At 36.9% G+C, this 18,680-nt stretch overlaps 1 protein-coding gene and 1 long non-coding RNA gene across 3 annotated transcripts in view; both read left to right on the forward strand.

The window, feature by feature from the left end:
• Window positions 1-192: 192 nt before the first annotated feature.
• Window positions 193-18,680, forward strand: part of LOC129453343 (macrophage mannose receptor 1) — a 51,013-nt gene continuing 32,525 nt past the window's right edge. The window contains exons 1-12 of the mRNA XM_073859584.1: window positions 193-320; window positions 1,749-2,150; window positions 2,891-3,064; window positions 9,376-9,531; window positions 9,612-9,725; window positions 11,176-11,316; window positions 16,635-16,817; window positions 17,362-17,519; window positions 17,627-17,740; window positions 17,980-18,095; window positions 18,173-18,321; window positions 18,412-18,608. Of these exons, the coding sequence (XP_073715685.1) occupies window positions 248-320; window positions 1,749-2,150; window positions 2,891-3,064; window positions 9,376-9,531; window positions 9,612-9,725; window positions 11,176-11,316; window positions 16,635-16,817; window positions 17,362-17,519; window positions 17,627-17,740; window positions 17,980-18,095; window positions 18,173-18,321; window positions 18,412-18,608 (1,977 nt within the window). The 5' untranslated portion in view covers window positions 193-247. The remainder of the gene's footprint in view (window positions 321-1,748; window positions 2,151-2,890; window positions 3,065-9,375; window positions 9,532-9,611; window positions 9,726-11,175; window positions 11,317-16,634; window positions 16,818-17,361; window positions 17,520-17,626; window positions 17,741-17,979; window positions 18,096-18,172; window positions 18,322-18,411; window positions 18,609-18,680) is intronic.
• LOC129430043 (uncharacterized) lies at window positions 6,694-8,501 on the forward strand. 2 transcript variants are annotated; one of them, XR_012360141.1, is made up of 3 exons: window positions 6,694-7,324; window positions 7,686-7,895; window positions 7,979-8,501. It is a non-coding gene; the product is annotated as an uncharacterized lncRNA (long non-coding RNA). The 2 variants fall into 2 exon arrangements; XR_012360140.1 differs by having other exon boundaries at window positions 6,700-7,071.

Genomic DNA, 18,680 nt, shown 5'->3' on the forward strand with positions numbered 1-18,680 from the left:
AAAGAGTGTGTCACTGAATCATCTCATGTTTGGAGAAACCAGTGAAGGCCTATTAATGTGTATATATTGCATAACACAAGGAAAAAGGGAAAACTCACTAAGATGTTAAAATGAGGAAGGAACTTTGGACTTACTTGAACCCCTTTAACCACATGACAGGATAGAAACTTTAACAAGAGTGTATATGAAATCTTTCACTCCTCAAACACAAACTGGATTTCTTCATGTGGGGATCACAAGTTCAGATATGAAGATGTTTCGTGTTCAACTGTTTGTTTTGATTTGGTTGTATGCTGCAGTACAGACGTCCAGTCAAACAGGTACATTGGTTTATTTTCAACATTTATTTTGTATGTTATTATCACTGGGAGATATTATCAATGTATTGGACACTTAAATATTTAATATATTTAATATCTTCTTTTACTTTTCATAACATTAACATTAAAAATGACAAATATCTGTCTATGTATTTGTCTATCTCATGGGTCTTCAAATGGGGGGTCCGCGGACCACAGGGGCCACAGCTGACACATGGGGTCCACGATGGAACTGCAGGGGTCCGCCAAATTATGTTTAATCACAAGTTATTTCTTGTTAAAAACGTTAAAAAAAGTTTAAGCTGTTGTGCATTTGCGTGGCCGCATAGGCCTATTGAAGGCACGTGTTCAGTGCAAGTTTAGCCAGCAGACAAAAAAACAAACATTATAAATGTCCACTCAGGAAGCAGCAGTAGCAACAGAAAAGCATCATAGAAAAGGGTAAATCATGTAGGCACGTGTGTCTTTCTTTTAGAATGTTATTTAGAATGTTGTCTCATCTATTTTTCTGAACTTGGATGGCTGCTTCAAGATGTTCAGTTTTGTTATTGCTAAAGCGCTAAGTCGACAGACAAATGACACCACACCGCGTCTGCATTATAAACTGTGACAAAACTATTGCACGCATTTAAATATCAATGAAACGCGCGCCGTGATGGTGCTTGGTGCAAGATTCAAAGGCGGGTTGAAATCCGGTGTCCGGACTAGCGGCTCTCAAAAAGTTGCCCCAAAGCGTTGCAGTGGACTTGTTGCATGTTATTCTCTTGAGTCTAATATGATGCTCTGCAGAAAATAAACTTGCTTAACTCAAACTCGTGACAAAGATTATCAACGAGAAAGGCAATGGACCTCAGATTATAGCACAACCTCTATCCTCATCAGAATAGACAGTCTTTGTGCCATTCACCATGATCAGCCATCATTATAAACTGAAAGCACAGGTTCAGGTAAATGTGTAATTGTATAATTGTACCACAACAGCATAATAGTCCTAATGTACTGTCTTAACATAGTATGGCTCTGTGACAACATGGTTTGTTTCAATGTATAAAACAGTTCCAGTCCTTAATTCTGATTGGTCAATAGTTTGTAGTTTACAAATACTAATACGAAAAAGCAGCTTCTCGTACCTTACTGGTTACTTAAATATCTCTGTTTTACACATTTAGTATCAGGGGTCCCTGCTCAATGCCACTCTCATCTAAGGGGTCCCTGCCCCGAAAAACCTTAAAGACCCCTGGCCTATCTAGATGTGGTGTTAGAGGTTGAGCATCATTCTCAACCAAATACAGTAGATATAAATAATATAGATGCTTTGTGAGTTCTGCATGTCAATGGTACTTCAGGTTTAACTAAATGACTTGAGTCTTAAACAAACATAGTAGTCACTGTAATATTAAATATCATCTGATATCTATTTTTCTTTAGATGGCAGCTCTTTTCTCATCTACAATGAGGATCACAACAGATGTGTGAATGTCATTAATGCCAATGTTGTACAGACGGCACTGTGTGATGTATCTTCTGCCGCTCAGCGTTTCCGATGGGTTTCTTCTTCAAGAATTATCAGCGTCTCTCTTAAACTCTGTTTGGGAGCTCAAAACGTTAAAGACTCTGAGAAAGTGATTCTTCTGCCCTGTAAAGAGCTCAGTCCTCTACAGACCTGGGAATGTAAGAATGAGACCTTGTTTGGCTTAAAGGGACAACCGTTACATCTGAACTACGGTAATCAAGATAAGACAAGTGTGATGCTGTTTAAGGGAAATGGATCTTGGAGTCGCTGGCAGATTTATGGGACTACAGACAATCTTTGTTCTCATGGATATCAAGGTACATCCTCAATATTAAGTAATGAATGCAACCTTTGGATAGCAACTGAAAACTGAGTAAATGCAAAAACAATAAAATTATTATTTAATTTTCATGATTTTTCACTGTGAGACTGTTAACATTGGTTTAGCGTATCTTAGTGTTTTGTAATTCTGTTTATAGCTTTTATTGTAATAGTCCTTCTAAAATCTTTAAGACGTCACTGTTTTAATTTTTGTAGATGTGTTGTGCTGGGGTGCACTTCATGATGTTGATATTATTTCTCTTTGCTTTTTAACCTACTGCTCATGGTATTATTGCAAATTATTTATGTAATGTTAATGTCCTGCTCTTATATCTTTTTCTATAAGAGTAATTTTCATGTAAGATCAAAAGGCATGTTGAGTTTAATACGATGTTTTATATTTATCATATTACTTGACGACATGTTTGGTAGCCAATGAAAAAGGATATACCATTTTATTAGATTATAATCTATTTTTGAGGACAATAAAATTTGCAATAATTAAATGCTAAATATATTTTATATTTTCCATGAGGTTCATTTAAAGTAATAAAACATAACTTTTAGCTTATAGTTAATACATAGTTGCATTATATATTTAGCATTGTTTATTGCCCTGCTGCCCACATCAGAAAAAAACTTCTGATCGAGTTTTGAGTTACAACCCCTCAGTGGAGATTCATTTGTTTACTATATCGATATTTCTCTCTCTTTTCTCTAATTTTGTGTCCTGTAGAGATTTATACTCTGGATGGGAATTCATTTGGAAAGCCATGTCAGTTTCCCTTTAAGTTTAATGACAAGTGGTACGCTGAGTGCATCACGGAGGGAAGATCAGATGACAAACTGTGGTGTTCAACTGAGACAGATTTTGATACAGAGAAGAAGTGGGGCTTCTGTCCAACCAAACGTAAGACCATAAAGGAAAAAAAATAATAATATATGAAGAGTTTGGTTCCAAAACGCAAAAAATCCATTTTGACAAATTCTGGTAAAAACGTGTTTTCTATACCAAGAAAGTGACAAAATGAAAACAACTATTTCCTGTTACAAACTTTCACATAGCATCTTTAGGTTATATAAACATAAAAAATTCAAATCCATAAGTTGATTTTCGAAGATTTATTATAAAAACGGATTATTTTTTCCACAAAATGCAATAAATCCATGACAAGTTTTTATTCAAAATGCTATAAATCTATTGAATCAATAGCCTATATAAATGTGCATTCATCTTTGCCATGTTATATTCACTTAATTGACTAGTTGTACACACAAATTAAAAATATAAAAATTAATGTCATTAATCAAAATACTTACTTTGTCATATTAAGAACACTGTAATTTCTGCGGTTATACTTGACGTCCTCGCTTAACGTTTTTCACAGCGATCGACTGTAAAATGTTTTTGGTCCTGCTCGATTTTTGTTGACTTTGAGTAAAATTATGGAAAGTTTTTCATAAGATCTCCTGGGGTCAATGTGTTAGCATGAGAAGCTTGATGCTGTCGGGAGAACAAGCACTCGTCTCCCGAGTGCCTCTCAGGGAAATTATTAGATGTTGATGGCTTACGTTTTTTTCCCGTCACAGAAAACCACCACAGGTTTATGAATGCAATTAAAGTATTATTTTGTTTTGTTTGTTGATCACGAAGTACAAAGTAGATGAGGAAAACTAGGACTCCATGTACTCAGCGCGCCGCCATGTTTGTTTACATTGCGTGAATGGTGCGCTGTAAGATTTATTGCGTTCTGTAAAAAAGGGGGAGTGGCGCTTATCGCATATTGGGAAAAAAGGGAGAAAAGATGACAGAATAACATGGCGGATATTGGATTTTGCGTAAAATTAAGAATTTACTTTTAACTACTGATCTGATATAATACTGATTTTGGCAGTAACTAATTTTTTCAAAAATGCCGTTTATCGCGTTTTGGAACCAAACTCTTCATATATATGGAAACAAGTTCATTTATATATATATATATATATATATATATATATATATATATATATATATATATATATATATATATATATATATATATATATATATATATATATATATATATATATATATATATTTAAGCAATATCGCTCGAGTAGGAGTGTGATATAGCTCTATATCATCATGGCTGTGATTAGGCCAGAGGCACAAGGCCGTGGGCCACGGATTTGAGGGCGGCCAGAATGACAGGTAACACTTTTGGCTGCTTTGAATTTCATATTAACTCAATGGACGGATTCGCCGTTTTTAAATATTACAATTTCTTGGTCACAAAGTGTAGTTTTAAGATTAGTTCAGTCGAGAATATATATGTATTATATTTAAATCTACAGTCGATTAGTAAAGATAGCGCCTGTTTGAATATTTGCTTAGTGAGATTCGGTACGTATGAGAACCAAAGCAAGAGCGGACGTCAGTGTTCACTCGCCCCGCTGACCACCGCCCTCTCTGGGCTACATCTCTGACAGGGATTCCCTGGTTCTCATGTTGGCCTGATGGTCAAAAATGAGATCAAATCAGCAGTATTTGGTGTCATGATGAAACTATTACTTGTTTTCTTATTCATATTTAGTGTCTTTTGTGTTGTTATTGTTTTGGCGCGGGGTAAAAGTTAATAAAACTATACTTATATAATGTTACTATTGGTTTACCATTTCATCTTAACGCGATACGAGCACTCGGTTATTATTAGACTTCGTTCTTGTCAGTACTATATAAAACGTTTTTTTATAAGTGTCAGAGAGATTTTTTTGCATGCTGCTTATAAATATACCAGTGGCGATATCTCATAACATGTTTTAATAGTCACGTCGCGATTAAATAAATGATCAATGTCCACATTTAAAAGCTGCGGTGCTTACCTGCAGTTCCACGGTGTTTCTCGCGTTCTGATAAGAGATATAGCTCCAGAAAAAAATGAGTGTTTACATTCCTCTTTCCAAGTGTTAATCGTCCACACATTACACATTACTCCCATTAACTTTAATGTAACATCCAAGGGCGCTGATCTTTGACGGAATAATAACTTCCGATTGGGGATTCACAGACTGATTTATGAGCTAGTGAATAATGAGACACACGGAGAGTGTTTAACCTCATTGCGTTCCGACGGCCCGTCCACGGGCTATAGGGCTTGGGCGTCGTGACGTCATTACTTGTCGTGGCGGCCATGTTGGTTGCCTCCTTTACTGCTGCGCTCCATGCTGCGCTCTGTTTATAGACATACTTTCTCTCAATCGTGTGTCTTAATTTGATTAATTTGTCGTTATTTTTTCAACCATGGTAAACCGTTGCTGTATTAATAATAAAGTAACACATTAAAAGTAATTTACATTAAAAATGACAGATAAGAACAAAACTTCATTATGTTTTATTCAATATCGGAAACCAAACATTAACCTCAACCCCTCAGTAATGTGTATACATGACATATAAATGACATTTATATATACGACAGTGAAGTATAACATCTGACTATTAATTTATATAGCTTAAGTCAACATTGAACATAAGGGAAATGTCCCGGTTTACTCGCCCAAAATACGGGAACATTTCAACATTCATCTTTCTGTTGCTATCCCTCTGCTGACAGCAAAAACTGCTGCATTAACTAAGCTAGTTGTGAAGCTAGGTCATACGTGACTTTGCTTACAGATTGGCGTGAAATCGTGCTCTTACAACAACCACGCTGTTATCTTAAATGACTCTTTTTTCATATGGATCCCAACCGTTAATAGTTCCGATTTTGTCCACATACCGGTCCCTGCTTCCCTGTTTAACGTATCCCAGTAAATTACACATACTTTTCCGGATTTTAACATCTTTTTTCTTTCTTTTAATTCTCCCAACTCTGCCGCTTCTCCTCGTTCAACTTGCTGTATGATTACATTCGCGAGGCCACCAACATGGCCGCCACGTCCCAGAATGCAACGCGGCGCCCAAGCCCTATTGGGGGTTTAAGAGGTATACAAAAACTCAACGAAAATCAAAGTTAAACATATTATATATCTCTGGAAAGCTGAGATTCCTGTGATTCGAATGATGTAAACCATTTTAGGATACAATCAACACAGCGGGTACAATCTGTGGCTTTGTCAGACCACCTCCAGCCAAATAAACAAACACAAACTGGAATAAACTCACCCTTGAAGCCTTCTGTTAGTTCACTGATCCACTACATTCCAACAAAAACGGTTTGGTTACACTGCCAAGGGTCCATACAATCCAATTCAGCGAAGTATGTAGTCCAAAACACATTTATATATCAATATGCATCCACGGAATGTAGTAATAGCGCTGTCAGCTAATTTGATATGCTATCACAACTTCGACACATTATACGGTCTACCTCCATTTCATTCGTAAACATGAACTAAAATACGATTCTAAAATGGCCGCGGACCCCTGACCTTTTGATTGACGGGTCATTTGAGCCAATCGGTCAATGATAAGGGTGTCGGAAAGGTGTGAATAGCCAATGAGCCCCTATGTGAAGAATGGTACCTCCCTCTCTTGATTGACAGTAAATCGATCCAGTTGCAATGGATGATGGAAATGACTGTCTGGTCTGATAGCCAATGAGTTTCTGTAAAGAATAATATGCAACTTCAGTGGGACGATTCATCTGGTCACACTTGAGACTCCTGCGCAAACTCACCATACGGATTCATGCGCCCGTGCGTAAAGGCAGCGTTGAGCGACTTTACGAGTGAAAGAACGTAATAGTGGAAAAATGGCAAAGAGAACTGCAAAAACACACTTCTTACTTCAAGAAGTTATCGATCAGTGTACTCGTCGTGATAGTGATGAGTCGGATGACGCTATTTCTGGTGAAGACAGCGACGTTTCATCCATTGCCTCTAGCCTGTAGCAGAGGAGATGTTTTTGGAAGGCGGAGACGTAACTCTCGACAAGTAAGTGAGTTTTATTATATTATGTTTGTTATTGTGAGCTCAAGCACAGGTGTGTGTGTGTGTGTATGTATATATATGTGTATGTGTGTGTGTTTGTTTGTGCGCTCGTGCTTGGATGATGGAGACGTAACTCTCGACAAGTAAGTGTTTTATTATGATGTTATGGTTGTTTTTGTGAGCTCAAAAACAGGTGTCTGTGCGCTCGTTTGTTTGTGTGCTCGTGCTTGGATGGTGGAGACGTAACTCTCGACAAGTGTTTTATTATATTATGTTTGTTTCTGTGAGCTCAAGCACAGGTGTGTGTGTGTGTGTGTGTTGTTTGTTTGTTTGTTTGCGCTCGTGTTTGGATGGTGGAGACGTAACTCTCCACAAGTAAGTGGTTATTATATTATGTTTGTTTTTGTGGGCTCAGGTGTGTGTGTGCTCGTGTAAGAATGTTTATGTGGGGTCAAGCACAGGTGTGTCTGTGTGTGTGTGTGTGTTTGTTTGTGTTCTCATGAATGGAATAATCCTGGTTGCGTGTGTGCATGTGTTTCTGTTTATATGCGTGTGGATACAGAAACAATGTGTAAATGTTTTGCAAATTACTTATTTCTTTATTTTTTATATCACAGACCATCCTCTGAAAGTGAATCTGATGAAGTCTGGAAGCCAAAAAAACATACTGAGGGACAGAATGACAGCACCTCATCAGGAGAGGAGCCCCATCCTCCACCTTCCCAGAGAGGTTCTGCCAGCAAAACACCAAGAGGCAGAGCACGGGGGAGGGGGAGTTGGTGGTTGAAGGACATCTCTATTCCACCAGCAGTGAAGTAGTACAACCGGTATGTATTATATAATCAACAATCTTTTATGCTATTTGAAATGAAATAAAATGTCTCAATGTTGTTTTCTTATGTCCAAACAGGTGCATGGGTGGAGTCGACCTATCTGATGCCCTGATCAGTTATTATAAAGTCATCCACAAGACCCAGAAGTGGTATAAGACTTTTTTTATCACTTCATGGACATTGCCGTTGTGAATGCCTTTCTTTTCTACAAGGACATCACAAAAGGAAAAGGACAGGTACCCATGCACCAGAAGGCCTTTAGGGAGACATTAGTGGAGGAGCTGGCAGCAGCAGCTGGCACACCAGCTCCATCAATACTCCAAGCACTGCACATCACAAACCTGTGCATATCAGTGGACACAGCACTGCAGGTCGTCTGAAGTGCAGACACTGCCATGCAAAGACATTAGTAAAGTGCTCCTCTTGTGATGTGCCTTTGTGCTTTTTTTGGCATGTTGCTAAAAACCTTTGATAGGTGTTAGGTGTGATATACATGTATATATTTTTTTGTAGATGTGCCCCCCTATTTTCTTTGAATTTGTAAATAGTTTGAGATAGATATAGTGTGTGAGTTCTAATATTAAATTGTTTTAATACATAGCAGTTGTTTTGTCTCTTTATTTGTAGAACGTTTGGTTTCAAGAATTGAAAAAAAAACACTATAATGTGTTTATACTTCAGTTACTATGTATCAGCAATTACTGAGAGTGAATTTGGATAGGTTATATAGTAGCTCTAAGTGTAACCTTTCATTAGAGCCCAAAATTATGACTGTAGAGTAAAGCATTCAAGAATAGCAGCATGTTATGTGTCTCTTGTTACAAAGGGTCATTTGGAGTCTCCAAGTGGCTTTTTTGGGGGAGCGCCTAGACATAAACTTAGATAAACATGTGTAAAACACTCATTATCCAAGGTATTGTTATCAAATTTGAAACTTGGTTTGATAAGGCTTCATGCTGTGTTCCCATTGTGTTTTCCAGCTAATACCTTCCAGCTGTAGTTATCTGCAGGCATCTTTTTACAAAAAAAAATTTAGGCGGAAAAATTTCCCTACTTTTTTAGTGTGTTCAAAGTTCTATTACTCAATACCAGTAAGACATACAGTCATTCTGACAGTTCAGGAACAAACCTCAAAGTGTCCCCTTTCATAAGAGACCAAAACCATGCATATACTCCAAATGGTTCAAGAACAGTATGCAATTTAATTTGGGTAGGCCTTTTTTAGGCGTTTTTGGCAAAATTTGCAGGAACGCTAAGAGGTTAATAACAGGGCGTCTGTGTTTTTCCATTCAGAGATGAGCCTGTTTAGGACCTCCATTCACTAGGTGGCGGAATGATACAAAAGGTGAAGCGGTTACTGTGCCGTTATCAGTACAATATCGCATAACTCTTAGCCAATCAGATTCGAGAACCAGAAAGAACTGTTGTATATATATAGGCTGATTATAATTTAAATTATTGTTTGACTTAATAGGCATCTCAGGATGGGACAGTGATCCAGTAACTCGTGTATTATATCAGAGAAACACACAATCAGCCCTGACCTGGCATCAAGCTCGAGCAAGCTGTCAACAACAAGATGCAGATCTTCTCAGTCTATCAGAACTACATGAACAGTCTTATATATCAGGTACACAGATCCCACTATTATCATAAACTAAAATGATTATCCACTAAACAATGCAGAATTTCATGAACTTTATATATCAGGCTTGACAGATCTCTTGGGTTCAGCTTTATGGATTGGACTCAACAGTCTTGACTTTAAGAGTGGATGGCAATGGAGTAATGGAAACCCATTCAGATATCTCAACTGGGCTCCAGGTAACTAACATTCATGACACGGCAAAATCCCCAGTGTTAAATTAAAGGGAAAGTTTACTCAAAAATGAAAATTCTTCCATCAATTTTACACTCTCATGTTACAAATTTCTTAGAACTGAATAACACGAAGGAAGATATTTTGAGTAATATTTATAACCAAACCCATAGCTCAGTCCCATAGTAGGGAAAAAAAGAATACAGTGAAAGTGAATGGGGCTGTCTGTGCAATATGTGACTTTATCCTCTCTATCGCTATCTCTGTTTGAAACCTAAAACTGCATTTTACATCTTACTTGTAGAGTTATTTATTAACGTAGGTTTAGATGTTGGCTTTGTTTTATTTCAAGTCACCGTTATGGTGATCAGTGATTGTTTTAGTTGGACTATTGTCTCTTGGTTTTTAACTTTTTTCTGGCTGCCATAACTTTGTGTGTTTAAAACATGTTTGTTGCGGAAAAAATAGATAGCAGTGCAATTCTATTGTGGTGGTTAGGATAATGTTAAACATAATCAACCAAAAAAATGATTTATTATTTTAGTACTTGCTTACTCACCAGAAGTATTTTTTCTGTCAATAATATGATACTAAAGTACGAGATCACTCTCACATCAGTTTGTCATTTTGAATAATTTTAAAACACTGACAATTAAAAATTAACCATTGTCTAATTTAGACACACAAACATTAACAATCACAATATGGATCTCAACAATGGTGACAATAAAATGAAAAGGTTCATGCTGCAATGCATGCTGGGTATCAACAAGTAATAAATCTTATCCAGAGCTCCCAGAATGCACTGTGCCACAAAAAAAAAACATTAAAATTTTGACATATTTTCTTTGTCCCTATTGTTGTGGTTCATACTTTGAGTCTTGGTCCTTGTGTGTTTAAATTACGCCATGGATAATTTTGAGTACTGCATACATTGTTTCAAAGTCTTGAAGTACAAGAGTGCTTGATCTTATACTGTAGTATCACATTACTGAGATAGAAAGATACTTCTGATGAGTGAGCAAACACTTTCTAGCCATCATAAAAGAATTGCAACGTGGTCTCTTCTTCGGATAGCAAATATGTTTTAAACACACAAATTTATAGCAGCCAGAAAACAAGCCAACAACAAGCCAAAAATAAAGAGTCAAACTAAAACAAACACTAATCATAATAGTGACATAAAACATAAAACAAAGCCAACATCCAAACCTAAAATAATAATAAATAACTCTACAAGTAAGATGTAAAGTGCAATTTTAGGTTTCAGAAAGAAAAGGTGATAGAGAGGAAAGTCAATATTTTAATACTGCTACTGAGCATTGTTAATTTAACACTTGAGAATTTGCTGAAAGAAAACACAGCAAACTTTACACATGATCCAGTTGAAAAGCAGTTCAGTGGTTTAGATGTAAATGTTTTTATTGTTTGAATGTCATCTTTATATTCCTGTAGGTCATCCCTCTCTGGAGCCGGGCCTTAACTGTGCTGCATTAAACGCTGGTAAAGCATCCAAGTGGGAAAGTTTGGAATGCATTAAGAAGTTAGGTTACATTTGCCGCAAGGGAAATTCAGCAGATATCACACCTTCAACAGGTACATAGATTGACCTTTTGTGGCTTCATGGTTCCATAAAGAACCTTTAACACCCAACACTTTTGTAAAGGTACATCTTTACTTAAAGCAACACTATGTAGTTTCCCTGTAAAAATGACATACAGCTCCCCCATGTGGTTGAAAAGCGCGACAGTGCCTAGTATCAGACTCTAGCCGTTTCTCAATGTCAAGGATACTTCCTTGGCAGGACTAGTCCTTACAAGTCACTTCCTTCAGAGGCGAGGCGAGGCTCCTTTTAAGCATTCGGAGAACACGTTAAATGGAACAGGCTAACAAGTGCACGTCATTACGTCATTGCGTGATTGAAAGGTGTGCTTTCGGTGCTGCGCGCATAGGATTGTGGGTGATTTCAGCGCGTGAAGAGCACGAAGGATACAAATTTGCATCCTTTCCTGTATATGGGATATTTCTCGAACGAAGGACTCAGTCCTTGGCTGAAATTTCGAGGATCCTTGACATTGGAACAGTCCTTCGACGGACGTCGATGACGTAGCATCCTCGAAATTCTAGCTTCCGAGGATCCTTCCTTGACATTGAGAAACGGCTACTCTTCTGCAGACAAGGGGAGGGGCTGGGCTGTGTGCTCTACCCTCCACCGCCACTTTCAGAGTGTGCTTGTAGCAGCTAGGAGGCTGCTCAGATTGCAGCAACAGTACAATTTGTCCAGTTAAAAGTTGTTCTATCACTAAAATAATTTTAGAGACATTATTTAAAGGTAAAAAAACTACATAGTGTAGCTTTAAAGAGTGCATATAAGTACCTCACAGCTACATAACAGTTCCAGACCTTAAAGAGCTTTTAAACTTATTTTACTGAGTGGTATTATATAATATGTATAGATATGATTAACTGATTGTATGTCTAGATATTATCCATTAATATAACAATGTACATTACGAAGTGCACTTGCACGAGCTGATTAACTCTTTCTCCGCCATTGACCAGTTTTCTCGTGAATTAAGAGAAAACATTTGCATGAAAAACTGTGTTCCGGATGTTTAATATCTCTTTAAAAAGGTTTATGACTTTTAAAAGTAATGAAAATAAACACTTAACAGTCTTTACTGTATGAATTAAACATCATCAAAAACATCAAAAGCTATAAGTAACACGCTATTTTGTAACTTGGTTCTGATGCTGTCTGGAGAAGAGCTTTGTTTGAAGGGGAGGGCCGCATTGAAGACCTGGACGTAAACGCCCACTGCTATGATTGGGTAGCTTCTATGTTTTAGTTACATTAATTTGTAAAAATACCAGCCGAACACAAATATATGTCTGAGCCACAAAAAGATTCTGGGTGCTAAAGATGATACACATAAATGACAATACGTATAGTAAAGTAGAAACAAAACTTTAAACTCAATGTGACTAAATTACCGTTTACAACACAAGCGCGCATCGGAATCTAAACTGATAAATAAGTATGATAAATCCTTATCATTAACTTTGTATATTTATATTGTGCTTGTGAGATTGTTCTTACATACACGTAACGGTACATACAACAGTTATATAATAAAAAAGCTTTGTTGAGTGTTGGACCTTTGAAACGCAACTTTCCGAAATTACCATATACAACACAGTAAGCGGGCATCAGAATCTAAATTGAACCTAGTAAGTCCTTCTTTATCACTAACTTTGTATATTTCTATTGTTATATTACAGTCGTACTGTTCAGTGTTGCACCTTTATTAATTGTTTAATGTTTTTAGTAAATCAAAACAGTCAAAAACAAGTGTTTAGACACGGATGTTACACCACATATCAAGCTATCTCTTACTAAGCAATAGTAAAACATAGTAACTTAAATAAAGTAAAATGTTTTACTTACTGTGTATACTGTTGTGTCATTCCTGCCAGATGCAATTAGTGCCCTGCTGACAAAACAGCATACCAGCAAGACCAGCACATGTTGTGCTTCGGTGCCGGCTAGTGAACACCAGCCAAACCAGCATCAGCACCAGCATTAACATCAGCTAAACCAGCACCAAACCAGTATTAGCACCAGCTAAACCAGCATTAGCACCAGCATCCCATGCTGGTCATACCAGGAAGAACAGCATATGTTGTGTTTTGGTGCTGGTAAGCTGGTGACCACCCTACTGAAAAAAACAGCATCAAACCAGCATGGGAATTATGCTGATCTATGCTGGTTTGATGCTGTTTTTTTCAGTAGGGTGGTGCTTTTAATCACAGTCTCTCTGCAAATCCAGCACCGACTTGTTGCTTCTTTACAAATGAATCTGTGGTACACAAAGTAAACAAACACTAAAACAAATCCCATGTGAGATGAAACTTCTTAAAAAAAAAACAACTTTAACCACGCATTCCTAATGGTATGTTCCAAGTCGCCGTTATACAGTGGCTGTGTTCTTCCCTTAGACGGAACACTCTGTTGGGTAACGTACTCATAACAGATCACCGCGTCAAAATAAATGTCTCTCAGGAAAAATGTATTTAATAGTCATTTTGGTTACATTTGGCAATCTTTAAAGACATGTTTACAGACACTGCATGGTTTGCTATACCCCTGGCCGACACGTGTGTCACACAAAGCTGTGGGCAGGGCTACAAAAGTGGTTGTTGTATTTGGGTTTGAAGAGCTGTTTCAATTCTACTCTGATGACATATTTCGGCACATTCCTGAATCAGTTTTGAGTGTTTTTTTTTTTTAAGTATGATGACCTCTTATATAATACATTATCAAGTTAAAATTAATTGTTTGATTCACCACTTCACCACTGCATGCACATAATAAACTTTCGGCATGGGGATGCAATAATCCACAATAGATCTGCGTTTTCTATGCCGTTTTTAACGGGGATGTGAAAACGCTTTGCGCTGTTGACCGGAGTGCGTCCTCATAGAAAATACACATATCTCTGTAAAGGCAGAGAGAGAAATCCAAATCTGCACATCGCACATGAGCAACGGGTTGTAAAAATGCTCGCACTACGTAAAAAATGGTCTCTAATTGCAGATGCATTCAGGAGCCCTATGATGACAAAAGTAAACAGAAAGATCAGTTCATGAGATCTGCAAATTTAGCATGTACCGATCGAGTTATTTAATGCCATTATCGGCCGATACCATTCGGCAGCCGATCGATCGGAGCATCCCTCGTTTTTATTTTAATTTGCACTTACCCAATTTATAAAAAATGAAGCAAAATATGTTTTAATTTTACAATCTGTGTATGTTTTGATAATCGTTCTGAATCTGATCTCTAACAAAAATCTTTAAAAAAAAAACAGATTTTTTATCCTATATATATTTTTCTTTGCTTATAAACTCTTAAATATGACTAATTTTCCTCAAAAATAAATTTTTGGGCAAAAAGCTAAAATAACTGCTTTTTTAAAGCAGAGGGTCTGTTCTTTAATTTAATGTATTTGTATAATATATTTTTAGAAGACATTTTTCCTGGAAGGCCAATCAAATCCATTTTATTTATATAGCACATTAAAAAAACAAAGGTTTACAAAGTGCTGAACAGAGATAATACAATGAAAGCACTTATAAACATGTAGATATAAACACATAAACACCTCAAAGCCATACATGAGCACACATCATGTGTTAAAAGCTAGAGAAAATAAATAAGTTTTATGACAGATTTAAAAGATTCGAGGGTTGGGGCCGATTTGACCTGTGATGGAAGCTCATTCCATGCACAGTTTAGGGGCTACAACTGAAAAAGCGCAATCCCTCCTGGTTTTTAACCTGGTTTTTGGAACAACCAGCCGAAGTTGCTCACTAGACCGCAATGACGGTGAGGGGGTGTAAACCTGTAGTAGGTTTGAAATGTAACATGGTGCCAAACCTTTTAAATAAACAATAAAATATTAAAATGTATTCTAAAATGGAAAGGAAGCCAGTGTAGCGCGGGCAGGACTGGTGATATGTGTTCATGCTTGCGAGTTCCTGTTAAAAGACATGCGGCCGAGTTTTGTACTAACTGTAACTGAAAGAGAGGTTTGGTTTATGCAAACATAAAGAGCATTACAGTAATCTAGTCGCGTTGAAATAAAAGCAGGAATCACATGTTCAAAGTACTTAGGGGATAAGTCAGGTTTTTATTTTGGATAAAAGCCTCAAATGATAAAAACTAATTTTAACAATATTATTTATTTGTTTGTCTAGTTTAAAACCATTGTCTATTTTGACACCCAGATTTGTGACTAAGGGTTTCACATATTATTTCAGATAGCCCAGGTCACCGGGCAAGACATCACTGACCTAACTGGATCCAAACACAAAGACCTTGGTTTTATCTTAATTTAAATCATTTGAGGCCATCCAAACCTTAATATCTTTTAAGCTCTCCAGTAAAGGTGTGAGAGAATTTCTTTCCCTACTTTTAAGGGAAAGATATATTTGAGAGTCGTCCGCATAGAAATGATAGGAGATGCCACATTTCTTAATTATTTTTCCTAGGGGAAGGAGATAAAGAAAAAAAAGTGGTCCAATTATAGAACCCTGTGGAACGCCACAGAAGGGGAGCAGTCGATGAACTAAAATCTCCAAATTTTACAGAAAAACATCTCCCTACTTAATAGGACTTTAACCACTGCAGGACAATGTCTCTTATACCAACACAGTGTCCTAGACGAGAGATTAAAACTACATGGTCAACTGTATCGAATGCCGCAGTGAGATCTACAGTAGGAGGATTAGTATGGCAGAATTTCCAGTATAATTTATTAACAGTAGATCATTAAAAAAAACTTTAGAAGTGCTGTTTTGTTACTATGAAAAGCTTTAAAACCAGATTGAAAAATCTCCTGAATTCCATGTATATCTATAAAAAGAGTGCAATTGAAGGAATACAGTCTTCTCTAAACATTTTTAGATATAAGGAAATTTTGAAATAGGTCTATAATTAGATAAAATCGAGGATACTTGTGTATGGCATTGCTCATAAAAGAGTGTATTGTCTTGCCCTATTTAAAAATACAGCACAATCTTATAATTTAAAGCAGTTTATTTTGCGAACCCCCTCGGTATGGATCGCAGACAACCAGGGTCCCTGGACCACACTTTTAGAATCCCTTGCCTAGAAAACCAGTTGGTTTTGACTGTTTTAAAGGAATGTTATGTTTCCTAATAATGTCTCCTAGAGGTAGCATGTATAATGAGAAGAGGATAGGGCCTAGAACGAATCCCTGTGGTACACCATATTATACCTCTTTGATGAATTCATCTTTCATTATTTTTTTTGGGAACACACTCACAGAGCCTATATTCAGTCAATGTTATTGTTTATCTCTCACTCTCTTGCTCTCTCACTCTTTTAGGTAAAGATCAGCCTAACTTCTGTCCAGTGGCATGGGTGCCGTATGCCGGTCACTGTTATTATCTGCAGCGCACCAAGAAGACGTGGAGTGATGCTTTGGCCGAGTGTCACAGAGAAGGATCAGATCTGGCCAGCATTCATAACATAGAAGAACACAGTTTCATCATATCACAGACTGGATACAGTATGTCTGTACAACTACATAGTTTTAGTAACACACAAAAAAACTACACATTATTGTCTGACAAAAGAAATAGAAAATACATAAATGCGAACAGCTGAGCATAGAAAGTAAATCTGACACGATGACCCGTCAAAAAAGCCACTTTCAAGCATTATAATGGACAGGACAGGACTGTCCTAAAACACAAACAGTGGAGCTGTGGTATTTCTGGATGTAAAGCACTATAATGTTAATATATCCAAACCAGTGCTTGATATACAGTAAAAGGAAATATAAATATAAGTGTGCTTATTAAAAATGCCACAGCTCTCTTGTTTTCTTCGGTTTGTTTGTAGATCATCGTTGCCAGATTCATTATAGTGGTGACCTTGACGATAAAACATGTAATATGACTGACACCTATTTGAAGAAGACTGTTTGGGAACATACAAATAAAGCAATCATTGACTATTTATTTTATTATCAAAATAGTTGTTATTGTTGCTACTCTAATAATTTAATATCAGTTGGTGGTATAAAATTAAGTGTTGTTGTTGTTGTGTAGTGTCGACTGATGAGCTCTGGATTGGTCTTAATGATCAAAGGATTCAGAATCTGTTTGAGTGGTCAGATAGTTCACACGTCACCTTCACTAAATGGTTTGTTGGAGAACCTTCACACATCACAAATCGAATGGAAGATTGTGTTCTTATCACAGGAGAGGTGGGTAGTTTTTATTTACTTTTTGCTCTTCGTTCTCAATACAGTTTCTTTTTGATTGTTTTATGGTCATAATTTTTCATTAGTGATGCTTTACATTTGTGTAATAGGAGGGAAAGTGGTCAGATCATCTGTGTGAGTCAACTCATGGTTACATCTGTAAGAAGAAAGCTTCCACTAAACCTGAAGGATCTCCAGAGGTCATCAGTCCTGGATGTCCAGCTGTGAGTCTGCATCACCTCATACTCTTTATTTTACTTCAATAAACAAACATTAAATAATGAAGAAAGTCAACTAATAACCACAATAAAATCACACAATCAACACACTGACAAATCAAAGTCAAATCTAACATTAACATCAAGTTGTTTTTATAAAGTCAGTTATAGGACATAATGTATTATACATTTATGTAAATTATATTTAAGGGTCATTTGGTGATAGTGAGAATGTCTTTTCACAGGGTTGGTTTAGGTTTGGCTATTACTGTTATAATGTTGCCATGGAAACAAAAACTTTTGATGATGCCAAACTGACGTGTGAACAGACTGCAGCTAACCTGGTTGATGTTGGCAGCAGGTGAGTAGATGATATTAAGTAACACTTTACTAAATTACAGTGATATGAATAAAACAATGTCATATCTTTGCTATTAGAAATGAGAGCGCGTTTCTCATCAGTCTGGTTGGTCTTCGACCTGAGAAATATTTCTGGATTGGTTTGTCTAATACTCATCAGACTGAGCAATTCCAGTGGATCAATGGTGATGAAGTCAAGTTTACACACTTTAATGTTGGCATGCCAGGTATGTTGATGAGTTTCATTGTGTTCGGTCTGTGTGACATCAATCACAATCAAATCTAAGAGTTTAACGTCTTTGTATTTTCACACTCAGATAAGCACCGAGGTTGTGTAGCAATGTTAACAGGAACTTCAGCAGGATTATGGGATGTATTGGCCTGCAACACTAAACAGAAATACATCTGTAAGAAAATGGCAGAAGGAGTCACTACAACCCGAGAGCCTCCGACCACACGACCTCCCAGTTGCCCGGATAATTGGATTAAAAAAGATCCAGGAAATTGTATTCAGGTAAATGTGAAGACACATCTGTAACAAAATCTAGAAATGTAACATGAAAAGATGCAACATTAATATTAATAT

This window comes from Misgurnus anguillicaudatus, chromosome 21 (genome assembly GCF_027580225.2).
Source record: "Misgurnus anguillicaudatus chromosome 21, ASM2758022v2, whole genome shotgun sequence".
Taxonomy (NCBI): domain Eukaryota; kingdom Metazoa; phylum Chordata; class Actinopteri; order Cypriniformes; family Cobitidae; genus Misgurnus; species Misgurnus anguillicaudatus.